The following is a 19,102-nucleotide window of genomic DNA, read 5'->3' as shown; positions in this document are numbered from 1 at the left end:
GAGGAGGTAAAAAATGGCTTTGCCTCCTCAGTGAAAGCTCCAGCAGCAGCATGATGAGTCCAGAATAGACTCATCACTGGCTATTCCTTTGCTCAATTATCTGAGTCCTTGCAGGCAGGAGAGTGCCTGTGCTCCAGCCTCTCACCGCTTGTCACCTAGCAGAGCTTTCCCTGTACATAGTCATTAAGAAAAGGAGTTGCCATGTTCCTCTTGAAACATCTCCATGATGTTCCATGACAAGAACTCTGCTTTCAGAGGGTTTGCATGCTGTGGCCTCACATGAGTTTTGTGGCTGCTGCTGAGGCCCGCCTGGCATGGTGCCCTTGATCCTACCTCAGGCACATGTCTTGGGGCTGCAGGTGTGTGCTTCCTTTGGGGTGAAGAGTTTATTAGTGGGGATGCAGGGATGCTGCAAAACCTTGTTATAAAGCACTCCCGTTCTTGAGAGCTCCCAGCATGTTGTTTCTCCTGGGATGTCAAAGCTCTGGGCTCCCAGAAAGACGCAGCCACCCCTGTGCTAGCACCAGTCTTGGCTGAGAAGCTCGTTGCATCTCAAGTCATGGCTCCCCTTTTCTCCCTTCCTGGCATGTTTCCTGTTTGCTGGGTTGCACACAGAGGTGTTTCTCCCCCAGCTCCCGGTGGAAGCAGTGGTGGCTGTGGATCAACTCCCAATTCCCCTGTCATCCTGTGGCATTAATGCCTCAGTGACCAAGTGCCAGGGAGATGTGGCTGTGCTCAATGTGTCCCTTCCAGCCAGCACCTTCCCCCTGATGCCCTGATGCAGTCTAGCTGGCTAGGTGCTGTTTTCAGTTCACAATAAACAGTGGTGCACTCCAAAGTCCTGCTGGTTTCACCTTCATTTGCTGCGCTTGGTGGGAGCTCTGCAGGGAAGCTTGAGTGATTCTACCTTGATTTAATAATCTTGGGAAGATTATCCCAAAGAAGCTGGGAGGAGGTGGTTCACAAAAACCAATAAACACTTTTATTCCTACCTTGGCTGAAGGGTGAAAGCACATCCACAGTGTCTTTGCTGCGACTGCCCAAGGGGCAGACTGTCAAATCTTGTTGCTCTTTACCAGGGGCGTTTTTGGGAGATGCTGGTGTGGTCTCCCATCTGGGGGAACCACCCCACTGGGGATGGGTGCCTGAGTAAGCTCCCATCGTCAAACACCCTAAGTGCAACACAACTCCTTAATTCTTTGCCTTGGGAAAAGTGGGGTAGGAGGTTTCCGGTTTCTGCCCTGGCCAGTGGTGAGTCCCAGCAAACATCTGGATGACAAGAGGCAGATTTTTGTGTGGTTTTTGGGTAACAGGGGTGAAGGGAGCTGATATGCGTGGGGGTACTCCAGACACTTGTGGGTGGTTGCTTTCTTTAATGGTATTTTGAAGCTACTATCGTTCCAGATTCCTTTCTCCCAGGCACTTGGAGGGAATAGCAGAGCTTGTTTTTATTAGTTCATCTTCTCAAAGTGGCAAAAGAGAACAGAGAGGTGTTTCTTTGTAACCTCGTAAGGCTTAGAGTTGGCAATTTCATAATCTGACAGTTATGAGAGCAGGAATTAGAGGGGAAAAATGTTGGACTAGACCTTCCTGCAGAGATTATGAACACTGAAACATGATTTTTGTCTTTTGGAAGAGCCTTTCCTAAAAGTGTGAGTGATCAACCATGTCAAATTTATCTTTACTGACTGATGTTTGCAGAGATGTGAGGGCGCTTGAAGAATACTTGACTCCATGACTTTCTATATTAAGCTCTCTGCTTATTTAGACAGTATTTACCTCTTGGGCTTTCCACATGCTGCCCTGGGCACAGTGGGCTATATTAGGGTAAATATTTTAAGGGCCTATTTTAAGGTGTCACGTCAAAACCTTGTGTTGTTTAGAGGCCCCTTGGCAGAGGGGCTGCTCCTCTCTGAGAGGAAGGACAGGCTGGAGGTTACCCAGAAAGGAAGAAGGAAGATGCCCACCCATCTGGCCCCAGCAATGCTGGGTGGGATTCAGCAGCTCTGGGACCACCAGACCATCCTGGACTTCAGGACAGGAGCTGGTGAGCTGAGCTCCTCATAACAGCCAGGGAGAAAAGTCTGCTCCTCTGGAGGTTTGACGTCTCACCTTGGGACAGGCAGCCTGGAGGGGCCTGAAAAAATCTTTTAGTCCCTTGTTTAACAGACAAGGCAACCAGAGTAGGCCTGGTTGTGATATTTAAGGTGACAGTGGTTCTCTGAAGGCACATACATATTAGTGGGAATTGGGAGTGTGTTGAAAACACTGGCCCCCACCTCTTGCTGCTTATTTGTATTCACCCATCAGTCAACCTGGTCAGATTGAGCACCCATGGCCAGGGCTGCTGGATGAACCTCCTCTTCCACCCAATGCTCTTTTCCATACGCCACCTTCCACTGTAAATTGTCAACACACATTTTACCATCGCATGCCTGAAGCTTCAAGGGCTGGGTTGCCTCTAGGCTCCTTCTGACATGAGCTGACTTTCTCACCCAACACCAGGTTGTTCCACATGGTTCCTGCACATGCCTGAGCTGCAGGTACACCTGAATGATTGTAATTCTGTATTTCCTCCACACCCCACCCATCCAAAACCAACTCCTGCTGTTTTCTGGCTCTAGGTGCAGTCAGAGGGAGCAGCGCAGTGTGAGGTGCTTGCAGCACTTGCCACGTTGCGGCTGCTGGGCAGCAGTGTGAAATTTTCCATCAGGGAAATGACAACCAGATTGCCACAGATTATTAATGTGGCTGCTAAATAGCTTGTTTTTCTACAGAGATGAAGCAAAATGCAGGTAGAAACTATTAGCTTTGGGTAGAGGAATATAAATGTGATTTAAAGGTAGACTCAGGGGATTTTAAATACACTGTTGAACCAATTGACTGATTCGCCTTAAGGAAGCTGAGCCTCTGCAGCACTGTGGGTTCAAACAGCTGCGGCTTAGCAAAAGATTTTTCTGCCACAGAGCAGGAGTAAAATGTGCTGCTAAACCAGAGGGTTTCTGTGCTGCTTTCCCCTCCACCCTGGCTGTATGCCAGGCTGTGTTCCATAATATGCTGCTTTTATTTTCCTTTATTTCCTCCAACTCCTTTCTTGGAGTGAAAAGCAAAGGCTTTAGTATGAGGCGTGATGTTGGACTCCTCAGTAGGGGAAAGAATTCAGCAAGGGCTTCCTTGAGGAAGGGCTTTGGGGGTTTTGTTTTTGTTTTTAAAATCTGGTTCACATTGAGCTTCCTGGCTGTTCTGAGTTTCCTTGTCTGAACTCGCATTGTATGAACTATAGCCTACATATTCTTTTGTTTAAATAGCCCTTGAATTTCAGTCTCTGTCTCTGCGGTGTTTTGCCATTGTTAACAGGAAAGAGACTGGAGAGTCCTTCACTGGCCTCCCCAAAGCTGCAATGGGTTCAAATCCCTGCCTGGGTCTTGTGTGGACTTGGATCTAGATTGCTCCAAAACCCTGGTGTCTCTGAAAGGAAGGAAGAATTGGTTTAGACCTGTGGGAAGCCTTTTGTTGATTTTTAAGATCAAATTGGAGAGGTGACAAGGGTGAATGACTCTCTGGGACAGCACCCGAGGAGAAAAGCTCATTATCCATGGGAGGCAGTTCTTCAAGGAAGTGGGATGAGGCACTGCCTGACGTGTCCCCAGCATAAGTGCAGCCATTGGAGGACCCCTGGCTACAGCAGCCTGTTGAGGGGATCCACAGAGCCACAGTGCCCCAAGCCGAGGGGGGCAAATTCCTTCTGCAGGAAACAGGAGCAGCCTGAGCCCATGGCAGTATCTCAAGCTGAATTCCTGGTACATCCTGCTGCAGGGGAGAGAGCAGGGTACAGATGATGTAGAGTTGTCACTGTTAACATTACGATCTAATAGCTGCTGCAGCATGGAAATAGCAACCATCTGTGCCAAGGAGTCAAAGGAAACCTTGCTGGCAAAATGCATTAAAGTATCTATTTATGTAAACAGTCAAGGCTTGAGAACAAGAGGGTTGTCTTAATCAGCATCAAAGAACATTACATTTTTAGATATCCAGTATGATGGAGAGGGGAGGTGAACAGTTAGAAAACCTGCCAGCATGGAGCAACCATTAGGCTGCAGGTTCAAGTATTAATAACAGTCACCCAAATGGTATTTATGTACTTCTGCTTCTGCCTGAATTCAATGTGCAGAGAAGAAGGTAACTGGAAATTATTAGCTGTCATGACACCCACAGATTGATTTCTCCATGTGGGAGGAAAATTGGATTGTTCCATGGAGAAATGGTGTAAGGGAGCTGGGCAGTGGGGCTGTGACAGGTTGGTGCCCAGGTCTCAGGGTGCCTGTGTGTCCAAAGTTCTGGGCAGACTGGAGAGTAGCAGGTCTGGATCCCTGGATGAGCACTGCCTCAAAAGATAAGGGCATATTTGGGATGAGAAGTACTTTGCTCCCAGGACTTGGTGGTCAAGAACATCCCAATCCCCACCAGTTTCAAGCCCAGTTGAACATTTTGCTGTTGGTAGATGGCAGCTGCAGATTTGTCAGATGTGTGGAGGCTGCTCCTTTGACCATCCCTATATCCTAAAAGGAGATCTTGCCCAGTGCTGGTTCACCTCCTGAGGAGGCTGTGGGAGGTCCAGGGACTGGTTGCAGCTCACACTTGTCTGGCTGCATAGGGCAGCTGTGGATGGACAGCACCGTGTCCCCTCCAGCCTCTGTGGCTCCATGCCAGGTCAACCCAGGGCACACATATTTTGGCTTCTTTGATGTGCATGGATTTGTGTCAGGTCCCCAGGTCAGGAAGGAAGGGAATCCTTTTGTTTTGTAAAATATTTCTGGTGTCTCTTGCATCTCTTCTGAGTTGTTTCCTGCGAATGCAGGGACTCAAAGACCTGTCCCATGTCCCAACTGGTGCTGCACAGGGGGCTCTCTGCATCACACACTGATGCAAACTGGTGCTGAACTCCTTAACCCTGTACCTTGGCTGTCTCACTGCAACTGAATGGTACAGACCAGCTTTGTGGTGAAATTTCTCATTTGATACTTCCTCATATGAGTCTGATTCATTAGACTTTGTTTTAGAATGGCACTTACACAGGTGTGTGCATCCCTGAATCAATGAAACAGCCTTTCCTTGGAAAACCTCCATCTGCCCAGGGCTCTTCCCAGGAGCTCACAAGGCCTCGTGTTTATGCACTGCCTTCTCTTCCTGTGGAGGTATCTCCACTTCCACTGAAGTGCACATCCCACATCTCGATTTAACTCCATTGCACATCTCCCCAGCCCTGTGCCAGCTGCTCTTAGCCAAGCAATCAAAGCCTTGGCAGCTCAGCGTCTGCTGGCCTTGCCCAACGTAGGGCTTGGAGCTACCATCAACGTAATTCCTCGACACTCCAGCTGCAAGGGGCACTCCCACAGCAGGCAAATGCAGTGCCCTATGGGTTTGCACACACTGTATTTAATTAGCTCCTGCTTATGCAGAAATTACTCTTATTAATGGCTTGTTGTTGGAGACTAGAGGAGTCATCATCCAATGCTACTGAAAGACATCAGAGCTGTTAATCACTAGGATTACCGACTTCAAAACCAGTTTTCTATTTGTTAGTGGGGGTAATTCTTTATATGGACCTTGGGGGTTCTTCTGCTTCTCGGGGATTGAAAGGGTTTCTAGAAAGGGTTTGTAGAAAGTCACATGTTTTAATTGACCCTCTTGTGAAGCTCTTCCAGGGATAAAAAATGCCATGGTCCTCTTAGTCATTAAAAAATGGACTGTGACTACAAAGCAGACTTTATTCTGGTTCTGGAGACTGAATTATTTGAAAATTAAATGGGATTTCATGCAACTGGGAAGGTTATTTTTTTTATCAGATAAATCAGTTCTCTGTATGCTTTAGGGGTGAGCCTATATAGATTCCTTGGCACCTGCTAAAGTTTTCTTCAGCTCCCTGGTTGGGGAACCATAAGTGTCAGTTCTTTCCTGTTAATTTAGTTCAGAGGCTGGAAATACGTGGTCTACCTTAGATCCTATCATTACAGCTGTTGTTTCAGCTGCCATCCATAGCCTCCTGTTATCTCTGCCCAGGCAGCATTGAGAAGAGACTCCAGCTAGGTGAAATGGAAGAATGATGTGCACTTTCAAAACCTGCTTCATCCCTGTATGGATGAAAAATTGCTGCTCTGTGCAGATAGTCAGGCATTTCTTTCTATTCCTTCTTTGATTATTGTGGTTGTTCCCCTTGGGTGGGATCCAGGAAATTCAGCTAGAGCATCTGGAGCACCCTCAGCTTGCACCACAAGCGCTTTCATCTGTAAGCACTTCTGGTTGTTGGTGTTTTCCCAGGGATCAGTCCGTATTTTTCCTTATTTCTCCTGGTAGAGGTTTGTCCCAATCCTGTTGGCACCCGCGACTCTGCCCTGCTGTCACTCGTGTCCTCACAGAGCCCATTCCCACCCTGCTCAGCCCCCAGCAGGAATGGGTACAGCAGCTGAGTGTTTTTTCCCTCATCTCTGCTGGATTTCAGCTCTTTGTTATAATTGGTTTTTTGCTGATGTTGGGAAATGAGTGGCTTTTCCCCCATGGATGTCTGTCAGCATTAGAGATAGTGTTACCAGCATCAGAAATCCAGGTTCAGCAGAACTGTGCAGGAGCTCTACAGTGACAGCATTTTTCTTTCCCTCTTTTTATTTCCTCCCTCCCCCGGTCCCTTCTCAAGTACTAATAGGGAGATAAGTTTCAAACTTGGTTTAGATTAACCAGAAATAGAGGGCTTTAAATCTTAAGTACTTACAAGGTGTGACCAAGTAGAAATGCAGCTTTTGTTCATTTTAAGCTCCTGCGAAACCTGGGCAGAGGGATGAGCTGGTTCATGTTTTTCTTGCATTTTCTGGGATAATGCTCATCCAGAAATCTCAAGCAGAGAGAGATAAGGAATCCAGGCAAGATTATATGCTGTCCCTCCTGAGAGCGATAACGAGAACCCAGCTTGCTGGAGGAGGGTGTTGTCTGCAGGCCCTGTTTATGGGTCTGGGCAGCCATGCTCCATGGAAGGTCCCTTCAGGGTGGGTCGATGAAATTCTCCATCAAATTTGGGGCTCATTCCCTCGTTTGCACCCCACTCTCGAGGCAGACAGGTGGGAGCAGGGAGACAGGTGCCCTGTATGGCCAATAGGGGCCAGGGAATTCAGTTTTTTGCCATGGTTCCTTAACAAAGATGTGTTGGAGAGGAAGGTCTTGCACCTGGAGGTTCCATGTCCACAGGACTCAGCTCCTTCTCTCTGCAGATGTGGTCTGGGAAAGGACACTTGTTGATTGGAATGGGGGAGGCTGAGTGGAAGACAAGAAGATTAGCAGAAGGGATGGAAGGGGAATCCCTCCTGTGCAGACAGCTCTGATTTCTCTGAAATGAAAGCTGCTTTCCTCCCTTTCTTACAGCATTACTTGCTGTGGCATGAAATATTCAGCCTCCATTCAGCCCGTAAGCAAATCCTTCTTTCCCATGCAGTGAAGGGATGTAACTGGACTTGTTAACTTGTCTGAAAAGTCATTTCCTTATAATAAATGCCTATAAATCCTGAACATCCCAGCAGTCCTCCAGCCCACTGAGCAGTGAGCCCGCTGTCCTTTTCCATGTCTCCAGCCCCAGGAGGAGCAGAGCAAAACCTGCCGCAATCCTCCTACTTTCTGAATTGTTTTCTTTAACCAAGTTGGCAAAGGACAAGTAGAGAAAGCCTATCATACCCCGATTAAGCATGGCTCAGGTTTGCTCTGCTGGACACAGGACGGTTGTTAAAGCTGATACCTTTTAAGGAACCCCAAAGACAATGTCACTTTTCAGAATGTCACTTCTGAAAATATGTGTAGATTGAGTTTCTATTTATAGTCACAAGCAGCTCCCGAGTCAACAGGAGCTGTATTTACTGAAGGGAGCTGAAGTGGTGTTTTGGATGGTCGTGGCTTAGTGGGTGCACTGATACAAGGGGTTAATGTGGATATGATAGGGGCAGTGCATAGAGAAGGCTTGTGGGTTGAATGAGGACACAGCCATGAGCTATCAGTCATGGGGAACTGAGCGTGGGAGAGGGCAAAGACAGGGCACCTCATTTTGTTAATTAAGAGCTGCTCTGTTGGTGAGAATTTCTTGCATTTTGCCCTAGGACTTGTGGTCTGGCTTCTGTTCTGGGGTGGACCTGGTGTGTGTCTGCATCCACAGGGAGGGTGGAGAGGATCTTAATAGAGCAGTGTTAAGTTGAAAATCCTATCTTTGTGTGACCCATTTGATTTTCTTTCTTATGTATATATATTAGAAATCTGCAAGTGATGAGTCAGTAAAATGTTGTTGGTGTTTCCTGTGAAATAGCTGAGGTCGCTATTTCTTTCTGTGTTATTTTTCCTAGTTGCCATGGTAATGATTTCAGAAAGGTCTTATTCTTGCAGCAGTTTGAATGGGTTAGAAGTTTTCACAGTCTTCTGGATACTCTCACAGCAGCAGAGCAATATCTCAAAGATATCCCTTGGGATCAGGAGGGATCTGCCTCCTGGCTGGTCGTCCCATCCCTCGCTCTGCGCTGTGGTGAGACAGAGTGGGTTTTTCTGTTTTAATGTTAGCAAGACAGAGAGGAAAGACCCTGGGGTGCTTCTGTTCTTTTGTGTTGATATCCCAGGACCAGGGGCTGGACAAGATCAGGCTTGCCTGCATCCTGGAGCTCATTGTCTGGACAAGGGGAGTGTGGGATGGATGGATGGATGGATATGTGCCAGCCATACCACGGCACTGGGTGCAGGTCTGATGATGATGATGATGAAGACCCTGTGCCCTAAATGGGTCACAGCTGGAGGAAGGCAGGAGTTGGAAGCCTTGCAGGGCACTGCTTGCCTGGGCACTTGGTTGCACTTCATGCAGCAGCAGGGCTTGTTTTTCAGAAATTGGGGAACTCAGACCCTGGGGCTGGCATGGCCTTCTTCCCTACTCAGTGCCCACAGCCTTGTGTGCTCAGCAGCACCTTGGAGCCCTGCGTGCAGGGAGAAGAGGCATGTGCCTGCATGGAAATGGAGTGTGTCACTTCTGCCATTGAGCTTCTACTCAACTTTAAAAATAGAGGAGGGAAAAGAGAAAGAAGGGCATTACAGCCGATTTCTGAGTGCCAAAAAAGGGCAAGGTGCTGGTCCAGCTTTGAGATACCTCTTGAGGCACTCTGGGGACATCTTCCCTTGCTTCCTGCCATGCCCCCTGGTGCCCTGCTTGGTGCCAGACAGCCCTGCCTGATTCCTGCAGACAGGGTGCAGGGAGCGTGCCCTCCTGGCTGCCAGTCCTTCCTCCTGCCAGGCAGGATCAGCTCTGGGTGGGTGCCCAGGCTCACATCCTCCTGCTGCCCCAGCGATGCTCTGTGTGTTTTGAGCAGCACTGCCCTGTCTGCTCTGATTTCTTGTGCTGCCACAACTTGTCAGTGTGCTGTTTGGTACATCAACAAATCGACACTACACAAACAGAAGGCTAACAGGGAATGATTTATCCAGGACAACATATCTGTGTGTCCAGCAAAGCAAGATGTCCTGTAAACAAAATTCAGTATTTACTGACGGCTCATCGGCAGAGCTGGTGTTTTGTACCACAGTTGAATTACACTTGGATCTCGCTCTTTCTGTGTGTTGCTTGTTTAATCATAGGATGCTTTCCTTTTAATTAGGCACTGCTGCTACTGATGAGAGAATTAGCAGACTCTTCTTTTAATGGAGAAGCTGAGGCTGTGGCAGCTGTGCTGTAATGGGGGTGGTGGGCAGAGGCTTCGTGCTGCATAGAAACCCCAGGCTCTGCACCTCAGTTTCTGCTTCCTGAAAAATGTCTTTTTTAGGGTGGTCCTGGAAGGTTTTTTTCCCCCCCACAATATATCATTTAGCCAAAGGAAGGATGTTACTTCCCCCAGCTGCTGTGTTGTGGCCCTCAGAGAGAAAATCTGAGTGATTTTGCCAGCTGTTTTCCTCCCAGCCCAGTGAGGATCCATGGAGCCGGTTGTGTGTCAGTCTCTCAGGTACATCATGTCTAGAGCTGGTCGATAGTGTTTTGATTAGACAGTTATTGTCAGAAAATGGCAGTTTATCACATTTGAAGCTGTTTGTGGGAGAGGAGCAGTTTCAGTGGACTGGCCTCAAAACCCCCCCAACTTTATCGGAGTATGTTGTCTGAGGTGTTTGAAATGTCCAGCTGGGGGATTAGCTCCCTAATGGTTCCCATTGGTTTCCCAATGACAGCTGGGGAACAAAAAGTTCCATGTTCTTCTTCAAGCTGACTTTTATTTATGTTTTTTTAATTTTGGTTGATTTACGGTACAGAGCAAAGGGATAAAGGAATGGGGAGTGAAATAGCGGGAAGAACCTCTAAGATTTTGTGCATTGTGTCTTAGTTTCCCAAGTTTGAAATTTTGAATTCCTGTTTGGGATGGATTGATAATTTCAATTCCCATGGGAGAGAAAATCATATTCCTGCTGTACTATAATGATGTCTCAGGAAAGAGGTCTCAGACATATTTGTGATTTCTCTAGAGTAGAAGCGTCTTATAAAAAATCTTATTATCTTATACATCTATGGCTGGATGAAAATCCCATAGCTGGCATTCTTAGAAGGGTTTGAATCCCCACAGCCTGGCTGAGATTCCCCGGGGCAGGATCATGATCACAGCCCCCCTCACTTGGTACAAATAAATCCCAGTGGTGTCATGGCAGGGGTCCCCCATGGACCAGCTGCAGCTCTGTGTCCCTTGAAAGGGATGATGAGCTGCTTCAGGGGACTCATGGGCTGCCCTGGGGACCCCTGAGTGGGACTCAGGGTCTTGAGGGGATGCCCTGCTTCACAGATGGTTGTGAAATCCCCCCAGTAATTTGCATCACCCCATCTCAACTGTTTAGGGATGTGTGGTTTCCCGAGGCAAAATAACTCAGCGTGTTTCAGCCAGGTCAGAGTGGGATGTTCTTCCAGTAGATGCTCAAATTAACCCGCCCAGCAGAGCTCCAGGCTGCTCTGGATCTTCTCTTATCTTTTCCTGGATGGATGACATGGAAGTTTTCCCTTTCTCTTTTAATCCAGTTTGACCAATTAGTTTTTTGGACATTAATTCTCACCTCTGGTTCAGGAGTACCCGCTCTTCATTTTTATTATGTCTGCCCAGTGTCTCAGATATTGAAAACTGTTTCCTGCAAGAGAAGTGGAAAAGAGTGTGTGTAGGAGGAGTAGGAGGGCAGGCAGCTTTTTTGGGGTGAAGTAATGGGAGGCAGGTACATTTTTTGCTGCTATGCCAGCACAGGTTGACCCATAGCCCTCGCAAGCCAGTGCCAGGGCTATTTGGGTGTTGGATATCTCCTGAGTTGGATGGTCTGGGAGGGAAATTTCATGGGCCAGAAGGGTCACAGCCCCTCCAGTGTGTGCTGAGGATCCTGGGAGAGTTGCAATGTAAGTGCTGCTCCCCCTGTGCCTTCCCACATCGCCCAGCTCTGCCCTGCCAGCACCTCCCATCTGGATTTGCACATTCCAACATCTCTGACTAGAAAGTGCCCATGAAGTCCAAAGTTTCATTAATCCATGCTATTAACATGTCATCCCTTTCCAGGGCTGTTGGATTTTCCATGTCAGCCCCCACGAGGAAGGGATGTTGTGACTGTGGGAGATGTTGGGCGAGGGGTTTAACTGGGTTATGCCTGTGGCTCCAGTTGGATTTCACTGTACCACTGCAGAGGGGGAAGTGAGGGTGGAAATTACCCTTCAGGGTCCAGGTTAGTGGTGCTGATGGATGAGAAGGAAAGCTTCCAGGAGCACATCTCCTTTCCAGCTGTATCACTGCAGTATCACTAATAACAGCACAGAGCCTCAGCACTGAGGCACTCATGAATGAGTTGGCATTTTTTTGTGAGTAATGTAGAATTGTAGCTATTTCAAATTGTCCTGAGGTGCAGCTTGACATATAAGTTCTTGGCCTATTTATTACCCTGTGTCTGAGTGTTCCCATAGGTATTACGGCATTAAACCATGGCTGAATTTAATATTGGGAGCTGCCGTGTTTGTATTTTAGCTGTAGATCAGTGGCAGATGATTTGGGCTGTGTGCATGATGTGTTTGGCAAACTCTAGCCAAGGGATCTGTTCTTCAGCAAGGATGTTTGAGGTATAAGTTGTGTTCAACACCCTCTTTTTTTTACTTTTTTATTACATTTTCTTTTAAATGTTGCTGTTTCCTGCTTTGCTATCCTGTGTCATCACAAGCTCCTGCCAATATCCGTGCAGGGATATTATCCGTGCAAGTCCTCAGGGATTCACTACTATGTTGAGATAACATCGCACCAATTTGTGTCCCCATCTACCCTCAAGCTGGGTTGGAGGAACTTGAGCTGCAAAGGCTGGACCTGGGTAGTTTAACTCTTGGAAACAAATATTTGAATGCTTCCATGGATTTATCTGTGGTTTTTGCCAGCATGTATTTATGAACCCCTTGGTCACTGTAGGTTTTTCAGGCTCTGAAGCACGGTTGACCAAGTGTTGATCCTGCCCCTGAGGTCTCTACTCTCGTGGTTGCCATCATGTCAGGGTTGGGTCACCTCAAGTCAAACCCTACAGCCTGTGCTGTGGTGTGGCAGCTCCTGGTCTGTCACAGGAAGTTTTTGGCCAGTCATGAATGTCTCTCATGTAAGTGGAAGGTGCTGCCAACTTCATGTGTTGCACGTTGTCTTCTGTATGCACATCTGGCCATAACCCGCCATGGTTATTGTCCAGGCATCTAAAGCCACATCAGTGGTTATAAGTTAGACCAGCCAGAGCAAACTAGCCCAGGGGAGCCTAGCAGCCCCTGTGTGTGAGGTGTGAGGTGTGCTGTGCCAGCCCACGGCCGTGTGCCACCTCAGCGCTGCTGATGTGACCCCACCACCACCTGCCAGCAGGATATCAGCTTCTGGTTTTAATGAAGCCTTTCAGCAGAAACAAGCAGCTGCAACTGTGGCTTGGGGTTAAATGGGGGGAAGTGATCTTGTATGGTGATTCTGTCCTTGCCGCTGACTGATCCCGCACTGACTACACCACTGGGTTTTGTCTTCTGCCATGTTTTCCAATAATGCCTGCCCACCTGTTGGGGAAACTGAAGCACTGGGCATCTGCAGGCATTGTTGGGAACCCTCTGTGAAACATGCTAAAAAAACATTAAAGGTATTAAATTAGGTCTAAGACTACCAGGGGTCTGTTTGATAAGTTTTTGTGGTTTTTTCATTCCTCTATTTTCAGATTGCCTGTCTGGAATGCCAGCATTGGGCCCTTCCTCAGTTGCAGATTTGGGGCCACTTGATAATGAGATTTCTTTTGAGTAATGAGATTTTTTTTTTGAGCCATTCTGGTTATATCACCTCAGATCTCTGCTTTTGAAAAATCTTGGCTCAAATCTTTTGATGAGCTACTAAATAAAAAGACAGGCCCTAAAGGGATATTTATGTGAGAAAATGGCCTGACTTTCCCTTCTGCATAAGGAGAATCAGTGTGGGGGATGTCAAAGCATTAAGCCTCAGTACATGCCACTTCTGCCTGAACCTCCTGAGGTGGTACTAAAGCTTGATTAACGTGAAGTCCATGTCCTGATTTACCAGCTGAATTTACAATGGACTTCTAAACCTTAAACACTCTGAAAGTATTTTCCTTCCATCTCCTGGGCTTTGAGTGAGCTATTGCCGTTTTCTTGCCACATCATTAGCATCAGTATTCTTGCACTTGTAGTATTGGGGCTTGTTGTGTTTTCATGTGTGATTTTTGGATGCGGAGCTGGCTGTTTGTTTTTTCAATTTCCTCCTCTTTTTTCCCCAGCCGGAGGAACTTACCAATGCCCTGGAGATCAGCAACATCGTCTTCACAAGCCTCTTTGCCCTGGAGATGCTGTTGAAAGTCCTTGTTTATGGTCCTTTTGGCTACATTAAGAATCCATACAACATCTTTGATGGGATCATTGTGGTGATTAGGTACAAACCTTGAGCTTTCTTTATGTGTGCTTCTCCTCATTTGGGTGTTTAATTAAACAGAAAGTAATGGAGAGTTGGCATAAATACCTTCCTGTGACACTTTATACTTCTCTCTCTAATTAATGCACTTAGGCATGATGGCTAATACATATCTTGGGATTATTTTACGGTCATTTTAGAGAGAGGCTCAAGCAGAAAGCTATCAGTCCCAATGTCCTGGGACAGTCTGGGATCCAAATGGCACAACCAGTGCCCAATTAAGTATCTCTGGTTTTTTGGCACATGCAAAGGCTATAATTGCCCCTGCAGCTGCAGTCACTGATTTCTAGGTGTATTTTTGACATTCAAGTAGGGCTCTGCTCTTTGCGAGCCTGGACAGAGTCCAGATCTCTACGAGCATTGGCATCACATCTCTGCCCACTTTCCGTCTCTCTTCTCTCTGAATTTCACCTTCCCTTCCCTGCCCCTCCGCTGGGCCTTTACAATTAGGCTTTTTCTGTCAGCTTGCATTGACATTTTCTGTCCTCCTCAGCGTGTGGGAGATCGTGGGCCAGCAGGGCGGGGGGCTCTCGGTCCTGCGCACCTTCCGTCTCATGCGGGTGTTGAAGCTCGTCCGCTTCATGCCAGCGCTGCAACGCCAGCTCGTTGTCCTCATGAAGACCATGGACAATGTGGCCACCTTCTGCATGCTGCTGATGCTCTTCATCTTCATCTTTAGGTGAGTGTTTCCAGTTCCCTGTCCTGAGCATGCTCTGGGTTTTTAGATGGGATCCTGTGGTGGGGTGAGGAGGTGACAGAGTCCGTGCCAGAATATGGCTGAGCTGAACGGTCCCAGGAGCAGCATTGCTGGCTGTGGTTTGCTGCCCTAAATTCTCTCAGTCAGCCAGATGAGATTTCTTTGCAAAATGGTTTACAAAGAAGATCTTTCAGGCTGGATGGTTCCTTGACATCACCACAAGACAGCAATCCTGTTACTTACCAACTGTCAGAAAGCTTGGTGATAAAAATATCGCCAAGAAGAGGATGATGTTCCTAAAGGAATGTCATGGTGGTGCTTGTGTTTTTTCATGGCCTTGTCTTCAGACAAGTAGAAATGTTAGAAACACTGTTGGGGTAGCTCTGTATTTTTAGATTTTGAGAAGAGTTGAGAAGAGTTGTTCTCTTTCTACAGCTAGCTGTGGTGTTTGAGCAATGCAGGCACTGGGAAGGCTGAAGAGAGACAGTCTCTTCCAGGGTATAATGTCCCTTCTTCCAGTGAGACTCCAAAACTGCCATTTGCAGGCGTGGTACTCAGCAGAGCTGTAAATAATTTGATTATTCAGGTTACTATCAGAGAGCAGGGAAAAGCAGATTATTCTTTTAGTATCTATCCATAATGAAAGGTATTCTGTTCTTCTGTCAAAATTGAAAAAGCTGTTTCGAGTCCCCTGATATGTCTTATTCAGGCATTTCACAGAAACCCTTTTTGTCTTCCTAATTCAGTTGAAGCATATTTTGCTGAAAATGTGTCATTGCAAAACAGAAAGTCAAAACATTTTGTTTAGAAAATGTTGAAAGACAATGTTTTGACTTACAAAAAATGAAGCAGAAGAAAAACAAGGAGCAGGCATACTTTTTGGTTGAAACTCCTTGACAGATTTGACCTAAATTCACAACTGATTTGCGTGATCTCAAGGCTTGTTTTTCAGCGAACAAAGGATCCATCTTTTTTAAAAAAGCATAAAAAGGAATAGCTCAGGTGAAATCAGGAGAGAGTCGCCCTGCTGTATGATTACTGACTTGTGTGGTGGTCTTATTGTTGAGCCTCTGCCTCCTGTCATTTGCAGCATCCTGGGCATGCACCTCTTTGGCTGCAAGTTCGCTTCGGAGCGGGATGGCGACACTCTGCCTGACAGGAAGAACTTTGACTCCTTGCTCTGGGCCATCGTCACTGTTTTCCAGGTACAAAATGGAAAATACAACTGATGGGCGTTTTGAGACTGCAAAGACTGGGGTTGTTTTCCAATGCATCCGAGAGAGTTTAGTGAAGCTCCATGCCATGGAAAGAAGATGACCCAAAACCACAAGTGCAGGTTTATGGGGGCTTTTGGGCTGTTTTCCAGCCTAAATCAGGACCCTGGTGAGGAGGGGCTGCCAAGTCAGGAGGCTCTTGTGTTTGCAGGGTATGGACCGGGTGGGTGAAAGTAAATATAGAGGGAAGAGATGGAAAGGAGGAGATCAGGACCATTTGTAGTGGTATTTTGACAAATAATGGAATCTTATTTAAAGCTGATATGTGCAGGTTTTTGTTCTAGCAGCTCTGGGCCCTTTAACCCTGGGATCTGTGGAGGACTTTCAGTCATTCTGGCTGACCAAAGGAAAGGTCTGACCAGTGCAGTGTTATCCTCCCTTATGGCTGTCCCTGGATATGGGGGACAGTGCAACTTGCACAAAGTCCTTGCTGGTGGTTGGGAATCTCTGGTTCTCTCTCTTCTCTGGCTCAGAAGGGATTTATCCTCTTGTGGTTACAGCTACAGTGGAAACCCTAAAAGCAGGATGCTTGTCTGGCCTATCCAGAGTGTGGATACCCAGCCTGCTATCCTCCAGTATCTCCACAGTCCTGATACTCTTCCTCTGCAGATTTTGACGCAGGAAGACTGGAACAAGGTCCTTTACAATGGCATGGCCTCCACCTCATCCTGGGCTGCTCTCTACTTCATCGCTCTCATGACATTTGGGAATTATGTTCTCTTTAATCTGCTGGTGGCCATCCTGGTAGAGGGTTTCCAGACAGAGGTAATGTCCTCATGCTTGTGCCTTTGCTTTCTTTTCAAGTTTTAGGACCTCCAGATCCTGGAATCTGATTTCTGAGGTGGACAGCAATACCTTGACAGAAGTGGTATGGGAAAAAAGTGGGGTAAAATATTAGGTCTTCTTATTTTTTTACTTTTTTTGTTTCCGTAGCCATGGTGCAATTAAATACAGCAAACCCTCTAAATGAAGGGCTTAAATGAAAAGCATTGTTAGCATTAATGCAGGAGTGGGAATTGAGGTGTGAGTCAGGCACTGCGGATGGGATCACTGCTATGACAGTCTCTTTGAAACAGTTTTCGCCGTGTTTGTCATCCAGATTAAAGGCCCCTCCTGAAAACTTACACAGGCTGGTAAGAGATTAGTGACACGATTATCTTTTTTCATGGTATGCATTCATGGAGCTCTTCCAATTTCCAGCCCTGCAATGCTCTGCGTATTTTAAGGTACATGATTTCTGGTCTCTGCCATCTGCTTCGTCACAATGGGAGCTTCCACGAGACATCCTGCATTGCTGGAGGCTTTGAGGGGGCATGTAGGCTTGAGCTCAACCTTTTTTTCCATCCTACTGCCAATCCAACTCTCCAGCTTGCTGTGGGTGTGCAGGGGTACACCTAGTACCCCTCGGAGTGGGGGACCTGTGATGCTCACCTGCTCCTTGCAGAAATTTTCCAACTGTTCAAGAACACCCATAAGGGGAGGGAACCCCTATACCCTGTCTGGGGCATTGGTTGGAGGGCTAAATACAGCCTAAAACTCCTCACTGGGGTCTGCTTATATGGGCTGTGCTTCTAAACACTATCTCTGATTTTTTTAAGCATTCTGGGATGAATAAATATTTTAGTTTTGTTGCATGTTTATTATGATATCCTGCAACCCTACGAACAGAACAGTTTTTATTATCATTATTATTTTTGAAGTTTGGAGTTAAATTAATGGAGTCATACCAGGACATAGCAAGAATAATTTTTTTTCTTTTGTATCGTCTCTTTCTCTCCATGATGGTACTTTTCTTTTTTAATTGTTATTGTTGTAGCTGTTTCTGTCTGTAAATGTCCCCCCACCATTCAGCCAAAGGGACAATCACTGCTGGGTTCTCTCAAAGAGCAAAATGTTCCTTTGCTCAGTCTCTCAAACACCAAAAATGTTCCCTTGCCCAGGTGAGAAGAGGTACAAAGCTCCTTGTCTGTTCCTGGTGACAGCTTCTAAACCCAAACTTTGTTCAGTCTGGCAAATTGATCTTTGAAGGTCACCAGCACAGGAGATCACCTGGATCTCTGCACCCACTATGCAGAGAAACGATACAGCCTTTAAATGCAGCAGCCCATTTGCCAGCCCCTGGCCCTTAAGGGAGGCTGACTCCTCTGCTCCTTGGCTTGTCTGGTTTGCCATGCAGGAGATGCTCCTGCTCCACCACTGCATCCCGCTTCTTCCTGGGCAGCAAATTATCCCTTGCCTGGTGGCCAGCTGTGCCATGGTGCAACTCCCTGAAAAGACGTGCTCTGGCTTATGCGTTGTGGTTTTATTCCAGTAACGATGTCCTTGAGGGTATGGCTCCCCTGGAGTCAGGGAAGTGCCTGCAGCACTCCTCAAATTTGCTCTTGGCTGTTTTCTTCAGCCAGGCTGCCCCATCAGCTGCCCCCATGTCTCCACTGCCAGAGCAGCACTGGGCTTGTCCAAGCCAGCTCCAGGGTATCTGTGTAAGCTGAAATGTGCTTTAAGTACTGTGTAAATGAGGGAGGAACCTTGGATTTGGGACAGCAACGGGTCAGCATGAAGCCAGTGATGCCCATGCCAGCACTGAGGTGAGCACAGGGACCAGGAGCTAGTGCAGCCCCCAAATACCAAACCCGGGTTGTCAGTTCTGCTCTGCCCTGACAATTTTAACAAACTCACACCATATATCTATAATCTGTGACTCTGATTACATTGCTATTTTATATCTCAGGCTTTAATGATAGCTTTTTAATAATAATCTTCCTTCCACGTCCTTGTTATTCTGAGTTCTCTACATTCATCCAGTGAGGTGCAATGGCTCCAAGAGAGCCCTTGGCTCAACCCAGGTTTCCTGCAGCAGACTGGGAGTGAATATCTCTGGAGGTCAGGCCCCAGGTCTGGCCTTGCTGGTTTATATTTATTCAGCTTTGATGGTGTGTAGCTTTGTGAACAGATCACATTCTGGTTTTTGCAAGCCAGCACAGAGGATCCTCTCCTAAGCAGAATTAATAGAGAGATCATCTCTCGCTGTAAACAAACCCCAGTGTCTGCTGCCCATGTCTGCACTTGACTCTTCTGAGTTGAGTTTGTTGGTTTTTTTTTTCCATTCTCCTTCAGATTTCTGGGCTGAAACACAATCC

At 47.0% G+C, this 19,102-nt stretch overlaps 1 protein-coding gene across 20 annotated transcripts in view; it reads left to right on the top strand.

Annotated features, from left to right (window-relative positions):
* CACNA1G (calcium voltage-gated channel subunit alpha1 G) overlaps positions 1-19,102 on the top strand; it is a 146,681-nt gene that overhangs the window by 64,941 nt on the left and 62,638 nt on the right. For all 20 annotated transcript variants that reach the window (XM_074555224.1, XM_074555218.1, XM_074555220.1 and 17 more), the window contains exons 11-14: positions 13,804-13,955; positions 14,488-14,673; positions 15,782-15,896; positions 16,575-16,730. In XM_074555224.1, the coding sequence (XP_074411325.1) occupies positions 13,804-13,955; positions 14,488-14,673; positions 15,782-15,896; positions 16,575-16,730 (609 nt within the window). The remainder of the gene's footprint in view (positions 1-13,803; positions 13,956-14,487; positions 14,674-15,781; positions 15,897-16,574; positions 16,731-19,102) is intronic.

This window comes from Zonotrichia albicollis, chromosome 19 (genome assembly GCF_047830755.1).
Source record: "Zonotrichia albicollis isolate bZonAlb1 chromosome 19, bZonAlb1.hap1, whole genome shotgun sequence".
In the NCBI taxonomy this organism is placed as follows: Eukaryota; Metazoa; Chordata; class Aves; order Passeriformes; family Passerellidae; genus Zonotrichia; species Zonotrichia albicollis.
This window is presented reverse-complemented; position numbering and strand designations above follow the sequence as displayed.